This window comes from Salarias fasciatus, assembly GCF_902148845.1.
Source record: "Salarias fasciatus chromosome 7 unlocalized genomic scaffold, fSalaFa1.1 super_scaffold_4, whole genome shotgun sequence".
NCBI classification, from domain to species: domain Eukaryota; kingdom Metazoa; phylum Chordata; class Actinopteri; order Blenniiformes; family Blenniidae; genus Salarias; species Salarias fasciatus.
The window spans coordinates 7264183-7285616 of NW_021941229.1; the positions used below are offsets into that span (position 1 = coordinate 7264183).

General features: G+C 43.3%; 1 protein-coding gene across 1 annotated transcript; it reads right to left on the reverse strand.

Moving 5' to 3' along the window:
- Nucleotides 1-9039: 9039 nt before the first annotated feature.
- Nucleotides 9040-20589, reverse strand: gtf3c4 (general transcription factor IIIC, polypeptide 4). The gene is made up of 5 exons (XM_030085374.1): nucleotides 20275-20589; nucleotides 13839-15581; nucleotides 12809-12939; nucleotides 12321-12409; nucleotides 9040-9274 (listed from the first exon to the last, which is right to left on the reverse strand). Exons 1-5 carry the CDS (start codon nucleotides 20587-20589, stop codon nucleotides 9210-9212), a joined length of 2343 nt encoding a protein of 780 aa, XP_029941234.1. The 3' UTR covers nucleotides 9040-9209.
- Nucleotides 20590-21434: the final 845 nt, after the last annotated feature.

Consider the following 21434-nt stretch of genomic DNA (forward strand, 5'->3'; position numbering starts at 1 on the left):
TGGTGCTTCTGATCACTGGCAACGACCAAGCATGGAGAAAACTGTAAAAGTATTGACAGTGGTGATAATAAAAAATAGCCAATTCTTGCATCCACGTGTGGTTCAAAGTGTTCTTGCAAGAAGGCATTTGCTTGTGAACCATTTCAAGAGTTCAGCAGTGAAAGTTTTACACAAGAGATTATTGTGTTGAGCTGTTTTAGTGTACAGTCTGCCTCAGTTCAGTGCTTAAAATCTATAATAAAATTATATGAGTATATAAATGAATTGGATTAGTCAGTAGTTGCTCTGACAATGATTATTACAGGAAACAATGTGTGCTAGTGGACTGGATACTAGAGTGTAAGTTGGTGTTTCAGTCACCTGATGATGTGTAAAACATTGAACCCTAAGAAGTTGTAACATTGGGATGTGTGTGTGTCAAAAGGTAAAAGATTGTGACACATCTGATGCGAGCTGATTAAAAAGTGTATTCCATTTACCAAAGCATTTTTTATTGCAATGTAGTATTACAAAAACATGTTTGCTTGTATTGGATGTTAGATCTGAATGTTGATTTCCATCTTTAATCCGAAGTTACAAAAAGCTTCAGTCATCGTTGTGTTTATCGTTCCACCTGCCAGTGTTGGCACTGGCTGATTTTTATGTCTAAATGCTTGAAGGTTTCACTTGCAGAGGGGGGGATCATGTCTACGGGGCTTCTGCGAGCGGAGCAGCTTGGTCATTCTGACTGCCTGTGTGTCCGAGGATCAGCTTCAAAATTTTAATTCCTGTCTATAAAACGTTGAATGGTCTTGGACCGCAATAAAGCTCAGACCCCTGAAGTCCTCAGGAAAAGCTTGACTAAGATCCCGTTTCCACAACAATGTTTCAAGTGGTAAGATTTTTGTTTATTTTATTCTTGCAATATTTTACATTTAAAGGTGCTGTAGGCAGGATTTTGCTAGTCAGTGCTAATTTTTCTGTTTTCTTTGGATTAAATGTTAGAGTATCCATTGATAATCCTTTAGGAGTGTAGCATAATTGCACTACCGCGAGGGCGCAACATTTCCATCTGTCTCTGTTCTGAGCTGAAAAGGAATCTCGACAGCTCCAGGTATCTTTGACCAATCAGAAGAGCCCCTGAGGCTCTAACCGTGATTGGTCGAGGGGCGTTCGTCGTACGTTCTTGTGGGAGGGGCTTAACTTGCGTAAGGGCATGATGTCAGAGAAAACAGGATAGGATTGGCTGTGCTGGGTTTCAAACTGCCATCTTAGATGGGTCAAATATGCGGAATCCTGCCTACAGCACCTTTAAGTGTACTTTGCAGCAAAAAGTATGACTGAAAAAAAATTTACGTTATGATAGCAGTCATTTTTAGTTGAAATGTTATGGTTTTGCAAAAACATAGACATTTTCATTCCTCATACTGTGCACCACAACAATGATACATGAATGATACACAAAAACATGATACCACCTAGTGGTACGAAGTGGTATTACAAGAGTTGTTAGACTTTTTGTGACAAATAATATCGCTCAATATTGTACACACACAAACACACACAAACGCACTCATATTTTGTTGATTCCCTTTTTTTTCTTTGTTTAAAAGTGGAAATTTCACATTGTACTTTTGACTTGAAGTCATTTGCATGTTGAAAAAAACATGTCTGGGATAGGGGGGCAGAAACTTCATCTCTGATTTCCGTCATCAACTGCAATCGCATGACAAAGTGAAGAAATTCACCGAGATTCCCTGTGTGATGAAATCCTTTTTGTAAAAGGCAATCGGCCTGTAACTAGCCTTCCTCCCCTTTGGCAGATAAATGTCACCCCAACCTGCTATTATATTGCATAATGCACTTTTAAAGGAATTTTACATGGCCTGTGATCGACGCTCTGAAATGTGAGGTGTGTGGATATGACACCCTCTGATCTCTGAAAGACAGATATTAAAGCAAACTCTCAAATGAGCGATTTCACCCCCCCCAACTCCTTCCTCTCTCCCTCCCTGCTTTCTCTTTCCTGCTGAAACCTGAAAAACTAAAAGACGCTGAGAGCCCTTCAGCCATCAAACGGAGAGTTAAGCGCTCCACGTCCTCGGTTGGATTTTTTTTGAAAATGGAGCCACCTGAAGGCAATCTGTCTCCGCTGGAACCAGACTTGTCACAGTTACAGAGAGCTGTCACTTGGCAGGTGCTGAGCGCTGATGGAGACAGACATCCGTCATCCGCCGGAGTTGGCGAACGCTACGTGATGTCTTGCAGGCCTCGCTTGAACAGCTTATTTCGCCTAAGATCTGCTGAAAACACGTTCGTGCAGAGCCCGGAGTGCTTTTTGTTCACTTATCTCTGTCATCGAATGAAAAAAAAAAAAAAAAAGGAAAAAAAAAAAAGACGATTCAATGTTGAATAAAAGCAATAAGGAAATAACTGTCCATCAATCACAATGGAAGTCACTTCACACAGATCTCATTAAACTGAGACGTGCTCTCATCCTGTATATAAACGCTGCTATAAGTCCAGATTTAGAACGTCATTGCATTTATTTTAAAGCAGTAAAATTAACTCAAGTGTCAAAGCTTGTAATTTCTCTCATGGATATGAATTATTTGAACATAATGACACAAAACCAGCTCAACTCCATAAAACTGAGGATCTATTTTTGGCTGTTAAACACAACAACTTAAAGTCATTTCATGTTTTTCATTTTCCTTTAAAATGAAGCACTGGCTGCATTTTCCTACTGATTACCAGCAGTTCAGACTTATTTTCGTTTATGTCAAGATAAAGTTTTCACAATCCAGTTTCACAAGAAAACGCAAGTTCATGAACAACATGATGCTGTTGTTGGAGAGTCAGAGGCACAACCACAGTCACAGCCACGACACAGAAAATGGCTTCTCTAATTTCTATAATTTATTGTCACTCAACATTCAGTTCAGTTCGTTCACATTATTTATTGTGTGAAAACAGTTTTAGAATGAGCTCCCCAAAGTCTGATCAGTAGATATGATCATATCAATAGAACCAGCAGCAAGGTGAAGCAGTGGTTTACTGTCACCTCATTTTGGGCCTTTCTGTGTTTTTTCAATGCAGGATTTCCTTTTGACACTTCGACTTTCACAATCCCAGAACAATGTTTTTTGTTTTTTTTTCCACCATAAATTTTGTTTGTGTTTTGCCTGTTCATTTACACTCCGAAAATACCTTTGGATTGCCGAACGGTGGCGCAGTGATTAGTGCTCTGGCCTCACAGTGAGAAGGTCAGGGATCAATGACTGTCTGGGCCTTTCTGTTTGGAGTTTGCATGTTCTTCCCACGTGTGTAGATTCTCTCCCACAGTCGAAGATCATTATTAAAATGGAAAAACAATTTTGTTTCCACCAGATGATTTTAATGTAGACTGAAGTTTGATGGTTGCCTCTCTTTGGTATCCCTGAGATGGACTGGAGACCTGCGTAGAATTTTTCCTTCCTTTTCAAACTCTCGATGTTTCATGTTCAGAATTCACAGCCTTGCCTTGAAGAGCGGTTCATTATGTGATCAGAACTATCCAGATCACATCCAGTAAAAAATACTAATTCATATTTTTTGTCACAATATGGCAGATCAGGAAATATTCATTTAAGGTGTTTGCAAACTCATTAGAGATTATTTGACACAACGGGAGAAAAGTGATTTCTGTCTTCCTTCAACTTTTCCGGTCAAAAAATGAACGTACTTGAAAGCAGCAGCCCCCCGAAAAGTTTACAAAAGTGCAGCATTTGTGGTGAAATGTCACTTCCCACGTCTGAAAGTGCGAGATGTAGCACTAAACACCAGAAAAGGTTAAACCAGGCGTACACACAAAGCAGCCCCTCCGCTTAATTACAGCAGAACAAGGGGAGACGGGCAGCATGTTGAGAATGAGCTTAATTAATGTAGCAGTAAAAAGTGGCCCTCCCTCTCCGTGTCCGCGCTGCTGTTCAGTATTAGTTCCACTCCGGTGCTCTCAAAGCCGGGAACAAATAGTGACTCTAATGATGGACGTGTAGCCTCCCCCCTCCTCACAGCCCCACGCCCCGTCTCGGGTCACTGCTTCTCCCTTTTCCCTCCCCTCCTCCGGGTTCCCACAGGGACCCCCAGAGGAGGGAGGGGAGGCGGCGGCGGCGGCGGCGGTGTAGTCAACCAGTTAGAGAACTGCGTTCGCCCCATCACAGAGCGGAAGACAACCCCGCACACTGACTTCATTAGCGCTGACAAGTTTGGAGGGCGATGCGGCTCGCTTTAGAAGACTTTAGAATTGGAAGTGAGAAGCCTCATGGGGGTGCGGAGAGAGTCGAGACGCAACTTTGGATCTTTGCTGCGCCGACGTGTTTACGGTGGCGCGTTTCCTGGGCCCCAACTTTGCAGACAGCCGTGTTTGTTTCACAGATGAGGGACTATCTGCTCCCAGTCTGGATGCTGCGCAAATATAGCAACAGCTAAGAGTGCAGGGAATATCGATGTGCTTGATTATGGTGATTTAGAACAATGGAGGGTGAAGCTGTTGGAGGAAAAGACGGCCAGTTTGGGTCAGATCTGAGGACCTTTACATGTGGAGTTTGCATGTTCCACCTGTGAGTGCCTTAGTGTTGTTGAGGTTTCTTCTCTTAGTCACTATCAAATTGGCCATGTAGGCATGACTTTGAAGCCGGTGAACTTTTTCCTTTATACTGAACAATGTATTTTGATAAAATGATAATTAGCATTAAATGCCATGATTTCATAAGATCCTGAACAAAGTCTGTTAAACTGCATTTTGCAGGTGATTTACTAGAAATAACACTATTGGCGACACCAGGGTGCCTTGAGGAGGATCTGCAGGAAACCAAATCACTTCCAGTTTGTTCACATTCACCATGGAGCGATGCTCTAGATCCCAGCAAACACAGAACTGGATGGAACAAAGAACACAGAAAGCAGCTCATGATAAAGTCCACAAATAAAAGTCGTTGGGAGCCAGCTGAAGAAATTCTGAGCAGGATAAGAAACAAAGCGAGCTTTTCCAGTAAATCGCATTAACTGATTAATATAAACTTCTGACTAGTTCCAGCACGTTTCTGGCTGTTTCTGTGGAAATGAACACTGTCATGTAAAATGGGGCATAAATCTATAGTTTTTTTATTTTTTTGCGTCTGTTAGATTTGATCCTTTCACACTCATCCGCATATTTGGACACAATTATAAATTTGCACCCATTGTTTTAGACAAAAAGCTTCAGGAGATCAGTCTTCACATATTCCATTCTATCGGGATTTTGTCTCATTGACTATGCTGGGAAAAGGCCAAGCCCACATTTTCATGACAGTAAAAATTACATTTAATTCACTTTCATTTTTATTCAGGAAACCAAACACCTGTTTAGGTATTAGCTGAGGGAAGCAGAGGAGCTAAAACACTAATGTAAATCCAGGTTTTTGGACTTCCTCCTCTGTCTTTTAAATAAACGCTCCCTATAAAGCTGCTTTGTTTTGATTAGAATGCAGTGTTATCAGAGTTGAATATGAAATATACCGTAATAGATCCTCTTCACGTCGCCTTATGACACACTAATGTGTTGCAGGAAACCATCTGAGAACCGCCGCTGTGCGCTCCAACGCTGCCCGGCCCCATTACATCCTGCTCCACAACACGTCTCAGAAATGTGACAAAACGTGAAAAGAAATCAACAGGAGAACGGTACAAAACTGTCAGCCTAACAAACACGGTTGTGATCCCACCAGGTGAGGCAGTCACATGTCTGAGGCGGCGAAGCAGCTGCCTCACTCTCGCCGTCTCAAATTGGAATATTCTGAAGCAACAAAATGAATCGATACCCTCGAGAGGATGCGGCCGTGTTCAAGATCTCGTCTAAACAAAACAAAAGGAATATCACATGAAATTAAGGTGTGAAAAGGTGCCATGAATGTTTCATGCCTTCCAGCCACTGACATAAAGGATATAAATATTGTATGCAAAGAGAAAAATCCCCTGTTTGAAGTCTGGAGAGCAAAGACAGTGAGAGAGAAAGGGAGGGGAAGCAGGTAATTACGAGAGGAGATGCTCTTTGACGGATTATTATATTAAAGCGGGAGGAGGATCAACCAAACACAGCTAACCTCTAACAGTGCTGGTCTCCACCTATCAGTGACAGGAACATTACAACCTGAGGAGCCACTTCCACTTGACAAACAACACCGAGCAACAAATCCCCAGGCTGAGCGGAGAAGGAAGGGGGGGGGGGGGGGGACGCTCTGACAGCCACACTGAGGAAACCCACCACAGCCGGGCCTGATAAAAAGCTCATTACAAAGCCTTTTAGTTACTCTTTCTTTTAATTAACTGGCTCTAATTATACTGGGGGAGTTATAATGAAGTGCTGCACTCAGCTCATTCACAAATCACCACCGATTCGGCGCAATCGGGAGGATTCCAGTCGACTTTGAACTTAACTTTACGCGGAAACCTGAAGAAGCCTTTGTTTGAGTCCCTGAAGGTAATTACAGGTGGAGGCAAAACGACAGTTACTGTAAAACTATCTGGTAGAAACAGTGAGTGTGGGTTAAAAACACCCAAACCAAAACTTATTTATCTGATTTCAATTCAATCACAGTTGACATTGTAAGATTGCGAAGCGCTTACTACGAAATATATTGCATTGACGTGAAGAGTTGTGCTGTATGTTTTGGCACAAGTAAGTTAAAATTCTTAATAAATTAGTTAATGGTCGGATCAGTGAATGTATTTAAGAATAAGAAATTAAAGAATTATAGAATTATATTATTACAACTAGAAGTTTAGTATAGGTTGACAAGTTCGACTATAAATCAAGCTTTATAACACTGAGATAATCAGACTGAGCCTCAGTTAACATGAACATGATTAGGGTGGGTTCCAGGAGCCTTTCAACAAGACAATGAACCTCAGAGCCACTGAAAGTAAAACTTTTTGAAAGCGCTCCAACCTCCGTCATCGTGGAAACGGGTGAAAACTACACTTTCTGGAAACGCTTCTGTAACCCTTCTTTGTGTGTGTGAGACTAATTACAAAAACCAACCAGCAGCACCAGCTCATGGTCTGGCATGCTAACTAGTTTTCATCGTTTCTGCCGTAGAAGCAGCATGTTAACACGTCAAAGAAGTTGATTTCCATACACGTCAGGGGTCAAATTTAAAGCCTGTTGGCCCGAAATGGTTGCTAAGAGCATGGGACTTGAGTAAAAGTACATCTGTCGTTTAATATACTTCATCTCCTGGTTGACTCGATTAGTTTTGTCATAATTCCAACCACTTCAAGCACACAAAACTAAATCTTACTGGTTTATTTGTAAGATATTGCAGTGTTTGATGTTCTATGAGTTTTAACACCTGCTGCTTTTCGTAATGTCAAAGGTCTTATATTCAGATCATTGTGGTAAAAATCGTACATTTAACACAGAATAAGTTTGTCTCCTAAAAGGCATTTGGTTGAATTGTACTTGCAGATGGTAGATGATGGAGGGCAAAGTGCTTAGTCACACATTTTGAATTTAGCTTTAATTTAGATTTTTTTTTATTGTTTTCAGACTGTTTAGATGAGCAGCTTCCACAGACATGTAAAGGACAGAAGAGTTGACGCTTGAAAATGTCATTTCTGCTCTTTTTTAACAGGGATCGTCTTCTTGCAGCCGTACGGCTGAAGTAATTGCCCCACTAGTCCGAGACGTTTTTTAGTTTGCAGCAGCAGCAGCGATTGCACAGGATAATGTGATAAATGATTCACTTTTCCGTAAAATGGGAGAAAGGACTTTTTTTTCTTTTCTTTTCCTCCCACAACTAGACTGATTCTTCACTGAGTCCTGGGCCAATAAATGCCACCACTGAACTGAGAAATAAGGGGGTTTTAAAAAATAGAAGGGAAAAAGGTTTCCTTTCATGAGCTCCCGGGTGTTTGGAGCCGAGCTGCCTCTTCTCTCTCCTCGCCCCGGGGCAGGCTATCATCTCCAGTGACACCAGAGGGAGGTTCAGACCCCATCCCACCTCTGCCGGGGCCGGGAGAGGGGGGTGGGGGGGTTGGTTGGGGGGGGGTGTAAAGGGATGAGAGGAGCCTGTGCTCCCGGCCCGGTCTCTCAGGTCCGGCCGCGTCTTTGATCACCGGCCGCCGACCTCCATGTCTCCAGAACAAGGAAGACAGAGGCCGGGCTGGAGAGCCTGTGACCCCTTGTTCTCTCCAAATACGGAAAAAAAAAAAAAAAAGGGGGTTAATTGTATTTAACAATATGCTCGCTCGCAGCCCGGCCCCATCACTGGCGCCTCCCCTCCTTGATTAGAATTAGAATCACATCTGGCTCCGTGCTGTGTCCCTCATTACTGCTGAATCTCATTAGGCGCCGCTCCCGCGGGACGGACGCGCCGCGGTTTTAAGCACACTTTCTCACTTTCTTCCTGCCTTCTTGCTCATCTCATCTGCTCCTCGCCGCTGCTTTTCTCTTCTGCGTTTACATTAGCGGAAGTCCTCATCTGAGAGAATGACTGAGCACCACCACCCTCCTCCTCTTCCTCCCCCTCCTCCTCCTCCCACAGCTTGGAAATTGTTTTACAGTGCCAATTAAAGTAGGTATGTTGAGTTTTTTCCAGAGTATGTATTATTCAGAGTGTATTATTTGTTGCACTCAAAAAGAAGAGGAAGAAAAAGCTCCACTAAAATAGGACTGGCGGAATAAGTTCCACTTACTTGCAATAAAAACTACACCAAAGGTTGGGAAATATAGTCAACATGAGGAAAATGAGGAAGCTTATTTATGGTGCCCTGAAGTCCTCCTGAATAATAAAAACCTCCACATATAACCACATTTTAAACTTTGTTTCTGTGCACCCTTGTGCAAACACCGCGTCTGACTGGGAATTAATTTTAGAAAGAGCAGGGGAGGGGATAATAAAGAAATCTGTAAAGTTTGACTCCAAAATGCTTTACCTCAGTGAAATATTCATTTCAAACCAGCGGCGGCTTCCTCGGCGCGCTTTGTAGCCCGCACTCGTGAGTAAAATAAGGGGTTCAGACAAATAATCAAAGCTTTTTATTTGCACTTTTAAGATACCAATATAAAGTCGTAAAAAAGTCAAACAAAACACATGAAACAGGAGGAAGTGGAGCCGTGATGTCTGACTAAATTGGACCCTGCGTGAGAGCTGGGGAGCTGGGAGAGGTCGTGGAGGAGCCTTCGGGTTTCCGCCCGTCGCCGCTCGGCTCTAGATCATGGGCGAGTCGCAGAGCGTGCAGGGAGCCTGCAGGATCTTCCTTATCCACTCCGGATCTGCAGCGAGAACAAACACAAAGCTGCGTTTACGGTCAAGATTAAAAACGGATATGCATGAACACAAGGCAAACTGAGATTAATATGGCGGTCCTCTGACTGCTTGACCGGTTAGCTAATAGATGCCGTCTGGACCCAGCCTGAACCGGGCTTCGAACATGTGCAGCGGACGATCACCTGCCGGATATTTCAGACAGGTGGGAGGACGATGCAGATGCTGACAGATGCCACATTTCCACCGAGCTGTCAGGTTTCAGCTCAGATGGGCTGCAATGACCGGGAGGGCCGCGCCTCGGGCGCTCGGGAAGCCGTCCGGATGAAGCCCATCAACAAAAACACGGCTGTTTTCCTCCACTATGTCACTGGATTAGCTGCAATTTATAATGATTTTTTTCTTTTTATTTTACAAAAGCTGTTTGCCATCTGTGTCAATGTACATTCATTATGCATGCACAGATGTACAGTGGAGTAAATACAGCGGCAGACGAGCCTGAAAAACTTGCTAAATGTGTGCGTTAATAAGTGAAGAGGACTTTTAACATTTTGGCTTCAGTTATTCAACAACAGGAACAAAAAAAAAAATGCAATCAGGATAAACACGCAGGGAACCTCAGTTCATTAGAGTTAATGAGCCAAACAGGATTTCTATGCTTTTGATGATGAAGAGAAAATATAAAGTAGTGAGTGTGAGTGTGTGTATGTGTATGTGTGTGTGTGGTTGACAGACACAGCCACAAATATTTAGTTAGCGTACATCCGAGTCTGTGTGAAGCAGAACTTCTAATTACATTTCCAGAAATGTGTGAAATGCCATTATTGTGATAATGATGTGTGCTGAAGTGTTACTGATTGTAATGACATGTTATGATCACATACTAATAACTTAACGGTCCTCATATGTTTTGCTGTAAATATTATTGTATTGGGACCAGGGCTGTCAGCGTTAATCACATTAATTGCTATTCATGGGCTGTCAAAACATTAAAAAATATATATATAAAAGCGATTAATCACAGAGTGAAGGTTCGGGTTAGCAACTGGCTCAAAGAAAAGAAATAGGGGAGAAAAGTTAGAACTCAGACAGTTCTGGATCTCATGTCTAATGAGTGCAGGTTTTTATTCATTTTATTTTTTTAATTTAATGTCCCTGCCATTGGGACGTCGTTTTGTTCACCCCTGTGCAGTAAAGGTGAATTATCAGCATTAGATTCTTCATTCAGCGACTGAAAATTTTACAAATATGTTATTTTTTATTCTGAAGTAGACCTGTGGGTCTACGTGGCACTTTTTAATTGAAAACTGTATTTCATGTTTCTTTACTTGGAAGTCGTTTCCTCCTAAGTTATGGGTTTCATGACTTGAAGCATTTAGCTCAACATGTATTTTTGAAACAAGCGGGATGACAGAGCACTTTTTTTTTTTTTTGAAGAAAATACAGAAAAGTCCAAAGGGAAATTCATTCTTTGTGTTCATTTGTTTCCCAATTAAAACACTGGTAATCAATTACTTATTATTTACACTATGTGCTTAAAATTGGCCCTAAATGCAAAATAACTGAATTTTCCACGGGCAATTCGAAACGTGATTAATTGCGATTAACTATAGAAAGTCTGCAATTAATCGCAATAAAGAAAAAAACTATATTTTGACAGCCCTAATTGGGAGTCAAGTGTATTGCAATGAGACATAATACAACCAGAGCCGGTCTCACCCTATGTGGTAATTTACATAATGAAATAGCATTGTTTCTATGGTTATCTTTAATTTATAATATTACAAGTAAACTAATTTACATGCCTGAAAAATTAAATCTAAATACAAAAAAATCTAAAATGCAATATAAATATCTTTACCATAAAAAAATCAGATAAATAAATGGTGAAAATTAGTCAACAAACAACTTCAATAACCACAGTTTGCAAACAATTTGTCAATATATAAGCTACAGTTGCATTATGCAATAGTTATGTACAGAAACTTCATAACTATATTAAAAATGAATCAAAACAACTTTATAGTTAACAGTAATAACAGGGTTTTATATGATTGTACTGAAGCTGAGTTTATATTTACTGATTTGACGCCACGGTGGCCTTAGCGCCGGGCCAGCCGGCTCCAGTCATGTGACATTATCAGCTCACGAGGCCTTCTCTCAAACAGGAAGTCAACAGAGAGCCAACTTTTGAATTTGTTTGTGATTTACTGAAGAATCTCCAGCAGGAAGAGGAGAAATGAATGAATGAAATGACTCAAAGGAAAAACTTTGTTTCTCTAACGGATGAGAAATGAAGTTACGGTTTAAAGCACAGTGAGGTTTTTCCTTGACGACATGCAGGTGATCAGACGCCATGTTTCGTTGCATTATCTCGTATTTACAGAGAATGTGTAGAGTATTCCCGTCTCCTTCTATCCCGCAGCTCTGCCGTCACACCTGTGTTTGCTTTGCACATGCCGATTAGGAATCCAGCCGGTTGTATACATGGCGGAAAATCAGCTTTTCTTGATCTGGCTCAGGAGAAGAGCTGTTTCTTCTCCAGATTACTCTTTGTTTAAGAAACCAGGACGCTTCAGGAACAAGACGCTGCATATGTCCATTTAGACTGTCAAACATTCATTTGCATTTGGGTTTGAAGACATAAAATCAACCAGAAATTTTGGCAAGCGGAAACACTAATATTGCCAAAAGAGTTGTGTTAACTGGGAGTTCGTGTTTCGAACATATCAGGGTTTTTTTTTAATCTTCCTCCTGATAGTGGGCATATCTGAATGATAAAACGTGTATCCTCCTCCTGCCTTTCATCCAGAACGTGAGTAATGAGACAGAAGAGACGCGTTTCATGCTTCAGCCAGAAAAGCGACACAAGACGGAGCTCTGTCAATTAGACGTGCGCCTCGCTAATTTCTACCGCCGCTTCGTGGTTCATGGAGTTCGGGTGGCGAGTCGGGATGTGGAGGCTGACGTTGAGGGTGACAGGAGGAGATGGCTGATCGGGGAGTGCGAGTGTGAAATGGAGGTGGCGGCGGCGAGATGGAAAGTGGCGCTTACCCTCGGGCTCTGGCAGTCTGGCGATGCTATCCAGCAGGAGGCAGCGTCTGAACGTCAGCGACTGGCAGGCCTGGTATGACAACACACACCTGGAGGAGCGAGACGGCGAGAAATGCATTAGAGGGTAGACACACACACACACACACACAATGCAGGAGCAGAGCAGAGGCAGCGCTGAGGTGCAGCTGATGGGCACGGATCCCCCCGCTCGGTGCCCACCGGAGGCGTTCGGAGGAGGCGGCGGGGATGTTTGACAGACAATATTTATGAGGCGGTGAGACTGGTGCATGGGTAAATATCAAAAGGTGGGAGGCTTGATTACAGCGCGGCAAAGATAAATAAACCGTCAAAGATTTGGCATTAAGATTCAATACGTGATCCCGGCTGTCAGGCTCGGCGCCGCCGCACCTCGCGCCGCCCGGGCTCATAAAGAACCACCTTTAGACGCTGGTTTGAGCTTTTGAAAAGTTGCGGGAAAGAGTTTCTACCTGAGCCACATGTGGCCCTTGTGACAGGTGGTCTGCTTGTGGTCGGTGAAGGGCAGCACGGACTGGCACAGGCTGCAGCGCTCCGAGTACGTCTGCTTGTTCAGCTTGTTCTTGATGTGGCCGATCAGGACCTGGGAGGAGCGCGGACACACAGCCAGCAGTCAGTGGAGGGAAACACCGCAGAGCAGTTCACTTTAGCTTAAATATTGTTGAAAAATTACAAATTATCACGTCAAAACTCCCCAGTGTCATTCTGACTATAACGAGTGAAGCTAAAACAGCAGATTCAACTTGTCTGGTTTCGTGACGCCGTTTCACACGACAGGTTAAAGCAGCGAGTCACTTCAGTGCTGAGGCCAGACCGACTGGACACTGCCCCCAGTGTACAAAGGTGGTATTACATCAATGTCTCGTACTCATCTTTACTGTCCAAATTCATAACATATGAACACTGGCTACAGCAGCTTTGAACTTTGGCTCTGGAAGGGTGGTATTTTGATATTAGCAACGCACACTACAGCTTCCATCATGTGGGCATGTCTGCAGCTTCCACTACTTGCGTTTCAGAAGCTGATTCGATGGTCGACTTTTCTGATTTGGGTCATTTTTCCAAGATTTTTATGTTTCTAAAATAAAATATTTTAGACTGTCAATCAATAATTTATCATTTACCACCTTTCATTTAGATTTTTTGCACTCTTCAGTCACTTCTTTATACGTCTGTTGTGAATATTGATATCAAAATAAATTTGTGACATATGGTTTAGCACTATAGATAAACTCTTAGCAAACAGTGAAAGCGATTTGTAGTGATAGCTGAGCGTATCTTATTCTGAGATTCATTATTGCTTGTGATCCTCCATCTTCCATTCAGCTTAAAAGTGAAACCATTACGAAGTCCATTTCTTTTTTTCTTTTTTCGCTGAGCTGATTGTCATTTCCTCTACAGTCCATCATTGAATGTTACAGCGATGGACCTTCAAAGACGGGCTGTTATATAGAACAAACGGTCAAACAGAAGCGGCGTTACCTCCGACGCTCTGTCGTCTGCGTCTCTGGACAGATAGTCCACCAGCCCGCAGATGGGAATGCTGATGTTCTGCGCGAACCAGGTGTTGAGGTACATGACGCCCAGCACCTTCTTCATGTTCTGCCGCATCAGGTGGGTCTCCACGTCGTCGATCAAGGCCTGCACCTCCGCCCGCCGCTCGTCCCGACTGTCCTCCTTCTCCTGCTTCGGGACGCCGGCTTCGCCCTCCGCTCTGCTGGGATCTTCCTCCTGTCCGTTGCCCGCCTCCTGTCCTTCCTTGTCCCTGACAAACACTTTGGTCTGTTCGTGCGTGGGCCTCCAGCTGTGCTCCGGAACGGGCAGCTGCAGCGAGCGGAGGAGCACCCGCACCAGGAAGAGCTTGAACCGCCACAAATAGGGCGAGTCCTGTTCTCGGATCCTCTGATCCAGCTCCTGCTGCAGCGGCGCCGGGATGCGCTTGTCTTTTAAAATCTGCCACCGCACGAGGTCCAGCAGGTCCGCCATTTTGTACAGGTTCTGCGTGGGGGACTTGAGCAGCAGCGCCGCCGCCGTCTCGGGCGTTTTCAGAGTCAAAAAGTCGACCTGGTAAGTCCTGTTAGCCGGGTGAAAGTTATTGACCAACCCCTGAGTGCTGACTAGTGCCATGTAGGCGCCGTTGTGGCTCACGGCGATGCCCTGTATCCTCCTCCCGCTGAGGTGCTCCGGACGCTCCATGTCCTCCTGCTTGAAGATCAAATTGTTCTCCGTAAAAGTGGGCGTCAGCTTCTTCATCAGCCCGTCGAGGGAGCAGGTGAACACCGACACGCCGTGCTGACCGACCGCCAGAGAGACGACGGGGAGCGAGTGCAGCCCCGCTATGTGAGAGTTGTGCACGTTCAACCCGGCCGGCGAAATCCTGAGCAGGCACCAGAAGACGTAGCAGCCGCGCGACGCCACGATCAGGCTGCAGCTGGACTTGTGGATGGGGTGGATCATCGGGATGCATTTCAGGTTTTCCACGGCGATGTCGTCGCTCTCCTTCCAGAGGACCACCGGGTGCCGGAGGGTGAAGTAGCCCTTCACGCCCGTTAGGCTCACCGGCATGATCTTGATGGGTCCCTCCTCGCTTCCCACGATCAGGCCGCTCATCCGGCGATCCGCGGTGCCGTACTCCCACCACGCCAGGTCGCTGGGTCTGCTCACGCCCGACTCGATGAGGTCGTAGAAAGTCACGTCCCGCCCGTCCGTGAACGGCAGGTCGAACTTCCACAAAACCAGGTCTCCGTTCTCCATCAGGATGGCGAGGAGGACCATCTCCACCTCCACGCACAGGTTGTCCGGCTGCACCTGCTTGATGGTGTAAATACTCGACCATTCCATTTTCAGAGGCGTCTGCATGCGGAAGCGCCGCCGCAGCTCCTCCAAGTCCAACAAGGTTGCTTCGGGGGGCTTGTTGTCCTTCCTGGCGTAGCCTCGCTCCCTCAGCCGCTCGCCGTACTTCTCGGTGAGGTCGAGCAGCGCGCGCCACTCCAGCCGCTTGTGGCTGACGTGAATGGAGAGTCTGTGTTCGAGCGTGAGGCACGCGAGCAGGCAGCGTCCGGATGTGTCGCAGCCCAACGGAGACCAGCTGGCGTACTTTATTCCTTTGCGCACGCCGACCGAAGGGTTCATCACTCTGTCGGACAAGAAGATCTGCCTCACTGTGGGATCGGGATGGTTCGTGAACTTATCCGTCGCTTCAGCCTGGTCCGCTGTTGACCCCACCTTTGAGAGTTAAAGCACAAATGGGTCACGTTAAGAGTCGAGAGGTGATTGGAAGCAAGGTAAGCCATCATCGAAACCACATCAGCAAATCTTACAGTAGATGAAGTACAATCTTTTTGGAGAACCAATTCAGTTTACAAAATGAAAGTTCAATGCCAAGATTTTCACTGTCATGTCATAAATGTCTTTGAGGCATCAGGAAGTCTTTCCTCTGATTGGTTGACACTGCTTTGAGTAAATAAATAAATAAATTAATTAATACGCTTTTCACCTTCTGATACTAGGTCAAGCTATTACTATTCCCAGAAAAAAAGATCCAGCCACCTAATGAGACGCTAAAACTATTTATTCTCAGCAGAATAAATGAGACTTTAAAGCAACACTAAGGAACTTTCAGTTTTTGTTGATTTTGGCGGCGCCAGTGGACAAAAGCGGTAGTGTTTTGCCTGAAGGAATACTACAGTTCCCATGAGGACTAGCGCGTGGCGTCGTAAACTGCTGCTCCCAGTGGCGTGCTGTCGGACTGAACTCCCCTTCATTTGTTTCCAGTGGCTGTGTGAAGGATGGATAGCGATGAGGTGATGAATCTAAATTAATCTAATGGTGGCTAAACAATGTTATATCATGATGTGACGCATGCCGTAAAGCAGTTCGCACATTTTGAGTTTTTTTAGTGTGCAGGGTTCCTACCACCCTCCTCACAGCTGCTTAGTCCAAGTGAAAGCAATACTGACGCCCTCAGTCCATGACAGAGAGATCATTCAACTAGTTGTAAGTCGAAGTGTCATCACAAAAGATATTAAAATGTTTTATTAAGGTTGAAAAGTTCCTTAGTGTAGGTTTAAGTTACTGACCAGAAGACAAACTCCTCAGTCCACACTGAAGGATTCTGTCAGTCATTCGTCTACCAATCTCAGGCCATACACACACCACAAAGATCTGTGGAAACTATACTGCTTTCAGAGTACCTTTTGGAAGAAAATCCAGACGCTTTTCTTATCCAAATAAGCCAAAACTGAACAGAAAATTACCCTTTCAGCTGGAAAATACATAAACAGAACCTGAGCATATTAGGACCCCCCCTAGTATTACTGACGAGGGGCAGGGATTTAGTTGTCATGAACACCTGAACATCACGAGCCTGGATTTTGGATATTAAATGATTTTCTTTTACCAATTTCTTTCCTTCTTGGATCATTTTGGTAAAAGTCTGAAGATATCCTGCCGCTTCACTACAGATAACTCCTGCTGTATCGTCACACAACAGATAACTCGGGTCTTTAAAAAGTCAAGTTGTGCCTTGTGTGCGATCGTCGACTGCTCCCAGCTCAGCCGACCACCTCTTTAAAAGCAGTTAATCATATCTGCAAATGACAGCAGGAAACCAAACTTCGCCTGTCTGCCACTGTGCCTGGTGGATTATAAAATTCAGCTACATCCAATATTGTATCTGCCAAGTGGATTTTTGGAGTGGAGGCGAACCTATAAACACTGGTGTTTACACACCAGAGCAGCTGCGCCGAGACAAATTCTCCACAGCAAAACTGTTCCTCTTTCTCACCAGCGTTTGTTGCTCCGCCGCTTTTAATTATCTTTCTTTCAGTTTAGTAAGTCATGAAAATACAGACGCGTCTATCAGTGCCAAGCTAATAGCACACGAGTGAATATTAGCTTGGCTTAGTGTCTGAGGCGTGTGTACAAGTTGCTTAACGAGTAAACAAATCGCAACACTTTTACAACACGCGCACAGATGTCGTTTTGTAATCACCTGTCGGGAACTGACTGGCTGCCGCGGTTTGTTAAGACTGGGTGATGAAAACATGACCGTGCTGGAAGGTCTGCAAAACTCCATGTTGGAGTGAACTTCACAGGCCAGCATGAAACGGTTAAACAGCAATTATCAATATTATACCCTGCCGCACCAAAACAATTTGGGTTTTATTACTGTAGCCTAGGGATTAAACCAGATGCAAATAAAATGCCCTTCAGTGAGACAAGATCCTCAGCCCAAATGCCCAGATGTGGTATTTTTACGTTTCAAATGTTATGCGGCATTCCTCACGTTAGCAAGGTTTGTTCGTCATTGCATTCAGCTTTCAGGATTTCTAACTATTTTATTGGAAAACTGCGCTTTATCTTTGAGACCAACACAAAAAAAGCCCATAAAATTGGGCATAATACATCTCCATGTTCTACTTTTCATGAGTTTCTGAATACTTTCTGCAAGTTCTCGTGGATTTTCTCTCATTATTGTCTGCTACATGAAGAAACTTTGGATGGTCATCAGTAATTTCAGCCATTTTCAATGCAATAAAGTCAATCATGTCACAACTTGCTAACAATGGATTAAAATATTTGCTCAATTAAAAATGTTTCAATAATACATAAATAATAATTTGACTAAGACTTGATATTCCCAGTTGCTTCATCACTGCAGAAAATGGAGAAAAAGCCCAAGTTTGACAAAGTGAAGTTCAAGGATCCAGAGTTAGATACGCTGTCGTTCTTTAATAAAAGCAAAAACAAATTCTCTCTCTAAAAATCTGCATCTATTCATGACTTTAGGCTCCTCAAACCTTTCAGACCATCATATGTTCTCCTTTAGTGCCGCTGTATGTTGGTGAGAGTCTGTGGACACACATTCAGAGTTACACACGCTATGATTTGGTAGATAAACTGCAAATATAGAAAGGATCCATATTGCAAAGTCTGGATTTTATGGATGTACGCAGTTCAAAAGGAAAATAAAAACCACTTCCATATTTTTGTACCACCAGAACAATCAGATCTCTCTCAAACACCCAGAATCAACAGCAAACATCCAACAATACCACCGTTTGTGCAACTCAAAGGAAACCAGCCGTCTTTATCAAAGAAAAATAAAAGTTTTTTTTTTCCCCCTTCGTCTGTGAGCTGGAGGGCTGTAAACTATACTCAGTCATTGAGCTGGGAAGTAAAACCAAGCAGAACTCCCAGTATTATCACACCAAACTAACAAGCAGCCAGTGCTGAACAGGAAAACATTCAACTATCAAGATAAATCACATTTAAATGCAGTTTTTCTCCCAATAAATAACCCTGTCACCAAACAAATGTGCAAGACATAAAATCAAATTTAATTTTTACTGTAATAATGGATGAAGCAAGACGACATCGAATCTTTACCCAATAATAGCAATAGTGTTATAGTATTAATATCCCACACGACAGACACAATGTGTACAATTCCAAATATTTAGCACATAAATGAAGATGCTTTGACACTTCAAATTAAACTCGCATATAATTACTGTGGTATTATAGTTCTAATCACATGCAAAGTAGTCCTGGGCACATCTGAACTTGTGATCCAGAGCAGATTGATTACAATTCAATTGAAATGTGAAGACAAGTTAGCTGGAAGTGGACCAAATGCAGGACGTAATGGATTGTAGAAGCTCTTTATCCATCCAGATTATCTTACATTTTATCAGCTCTTGAGGAGTTCTGACTTGATAAAAATTAAGCTCACATAATTCCACTAGTCAAGTGCTCATTAATGCCAAAATTTAATGAAAGAATCACCTTTAGTGCTGCAGACAAAATCCAAACGAGTGTTTATAGTTCAAACTAAGCATTACAATGAAGAATAAATCTCATTTAGGTGAATTTAACTGTAACGTTGTTGTTTACACACAGGTCAGGCTGAGGTGAGGATCAATCTGTGTATAATTTCCTTTCAAAAACAACTAACAGGACCCACCAGTGGCCTTTTCTGTGTAAACGGACATCATTTTCCATCACGTTAAGTAAAATACACCAGTTCAAACAGCCATTGTATGTAAAATTGGATAACAGCGTAACAATCTTGAGACTTAAATGACAAAGGCAGCATTTTGGACCCAATAGAATTAAACTCCTTTTAATTTCTCTACTTTAATAAAGATGTTTAATTTAATAATAGCTTTTTGATTAATTTCTTACTTGGTTATTTGCTTTGCTTTTCAGTTCACTGTAGTATTTTTATTGAATGACTGTAAGCATTGTAAAGTACAGTCCGACTATAAACAAAGCATAAGAGGAGTAGGAGCAAAAAAAAAAAAAAAAAAAAAAAATAAGGGAGGGATCTCAGTACTTTGTTGAATATTCAAATAGAGAGCAAAGTGGCAAGTCTGGAGGAAAATAAGGTCAAGAAAAATAAACAAGATTGTTGTGGTTTGTAAATGCAGGTAAAAAAGTTGCTAAATTGAACTCCAGGATGGTCATTTTGTGTGTGTGTGTGTGTGTGTGTGTGTGTCTGTGCGCTGTCCAAAAGGATGCCTGTTAGGTTAACTGGTGAACCTAAATTGCTTCAAGGCGTGTGAATGGATGTCTGCCTCTCTGTGTGACTGGTAACCTGCCCCCACCTTTCGTGAACTGGGATTTGCTCCTGCACAGGTTTAAGTGATATTGAAGATGGAAGAAAGACTGTTTACATGTATTTTTTATCAGGAATATCCATTTTTTTACAAAATATTGAAAAACCTGGTCATCCATGTTGCTACGAACGCAGTCATTAAGATTGCTCATTTCTGCTCATATCTTCCTCTTTTTTAGCCATAATTCAGTGCGAGATATTCACAGTTTCACATATTTACATGCAGCACCCTGCTGGTTGCTTTGCAGTGTTTACAGACTCTTTGGCTGAAGTTAAAGCATTATTATTATTATTTACCCGCAGGCTGCTTGTCTCCGTGGGGACGGGGATGGAGGTCCTGTGCAGCGTCAGGTCCTGCTTGCTGCTCTGCAAGTCGCACACCAGCTCCATCACGGCCAGCGAGTTGGAGGTGCAGACGGACAGGCGGTGGTCCTGCGACCACGCGAGGGGCTGCAGCCCGCTCACCTCCGACAGGAGGGGCACCACCGGGTCCCGCTTACCCGGGACGCCGTCCTCCCCGCAAGGCAGCCCGTCCTCGGTGCCCGGTTCCGTCTTAATCACTACATTTCGGGGATCGGAAGGTGCAGGATCGCTCGGACTGGCGGCCGCCATCTTTCCTGAGTCGCGGAAGTGACGTCGGTGAGAGCGCGCGGTGCGGAAGGCGGGAATTCCTGTACCGGCCAGTCACATATAGCACTGCCAATTCAGACAATTCCCCCAAAATAAAGGGATCTCATAGTACACTATGTATGAAATAAACCATCATTCCTTTTCTTAGAGAACAAACTATAGTTTCAAACTTTCATTTGCCAGTTTTTAACCACAAACAATGTATGATGATGACCTCTGAATGTAAACATGGAAATTGAGTAATTATGTGACACAAATTAATTAAATGCAGCCTCACCTATGTTTTTTAATCAAAACAAAAACAGAAATAATGACACATATTCATTTCACAATTATGTGCATTTAGAGGTGCTGTGGGAAGAAACCAGGCTAAACTCATGCACAATCAGCATTATACATTGAAATATGTACACAATCAGTGTATCATAATGCTGTCAGTCAAATGAGCAACATAAAACACACATTTGTTTGGTTTAATCCACAGTCATTTATCTATTTTTATCTAGATGGTTGGGTTTTGACTGGTGGTGTTTTCCCATGATGCTCAGTGCCATGTCTCCTCTGTTCTGTGCAATATAATGGGAGTATGTCTGTGTGTGTGTGTGTGTGTGTGTGTGTGTGTGTGTGTGTGTGTGTGTGTGTGTGTGTGTGTGTGTGTGAGACAAGGAAATCTGATCTCTCCCTTCATGAAATAAACAAACCGCTGAAAAATCTCCTGTTCGTTATGCAGTTTGTGGACCTTCCCAAAGAGTCCTATTGAAAAAAATGCTTTTACCTTCAACCCACTACCATGGAATTTCCTGCCTGTTGTCATTATTGTTTTTTTT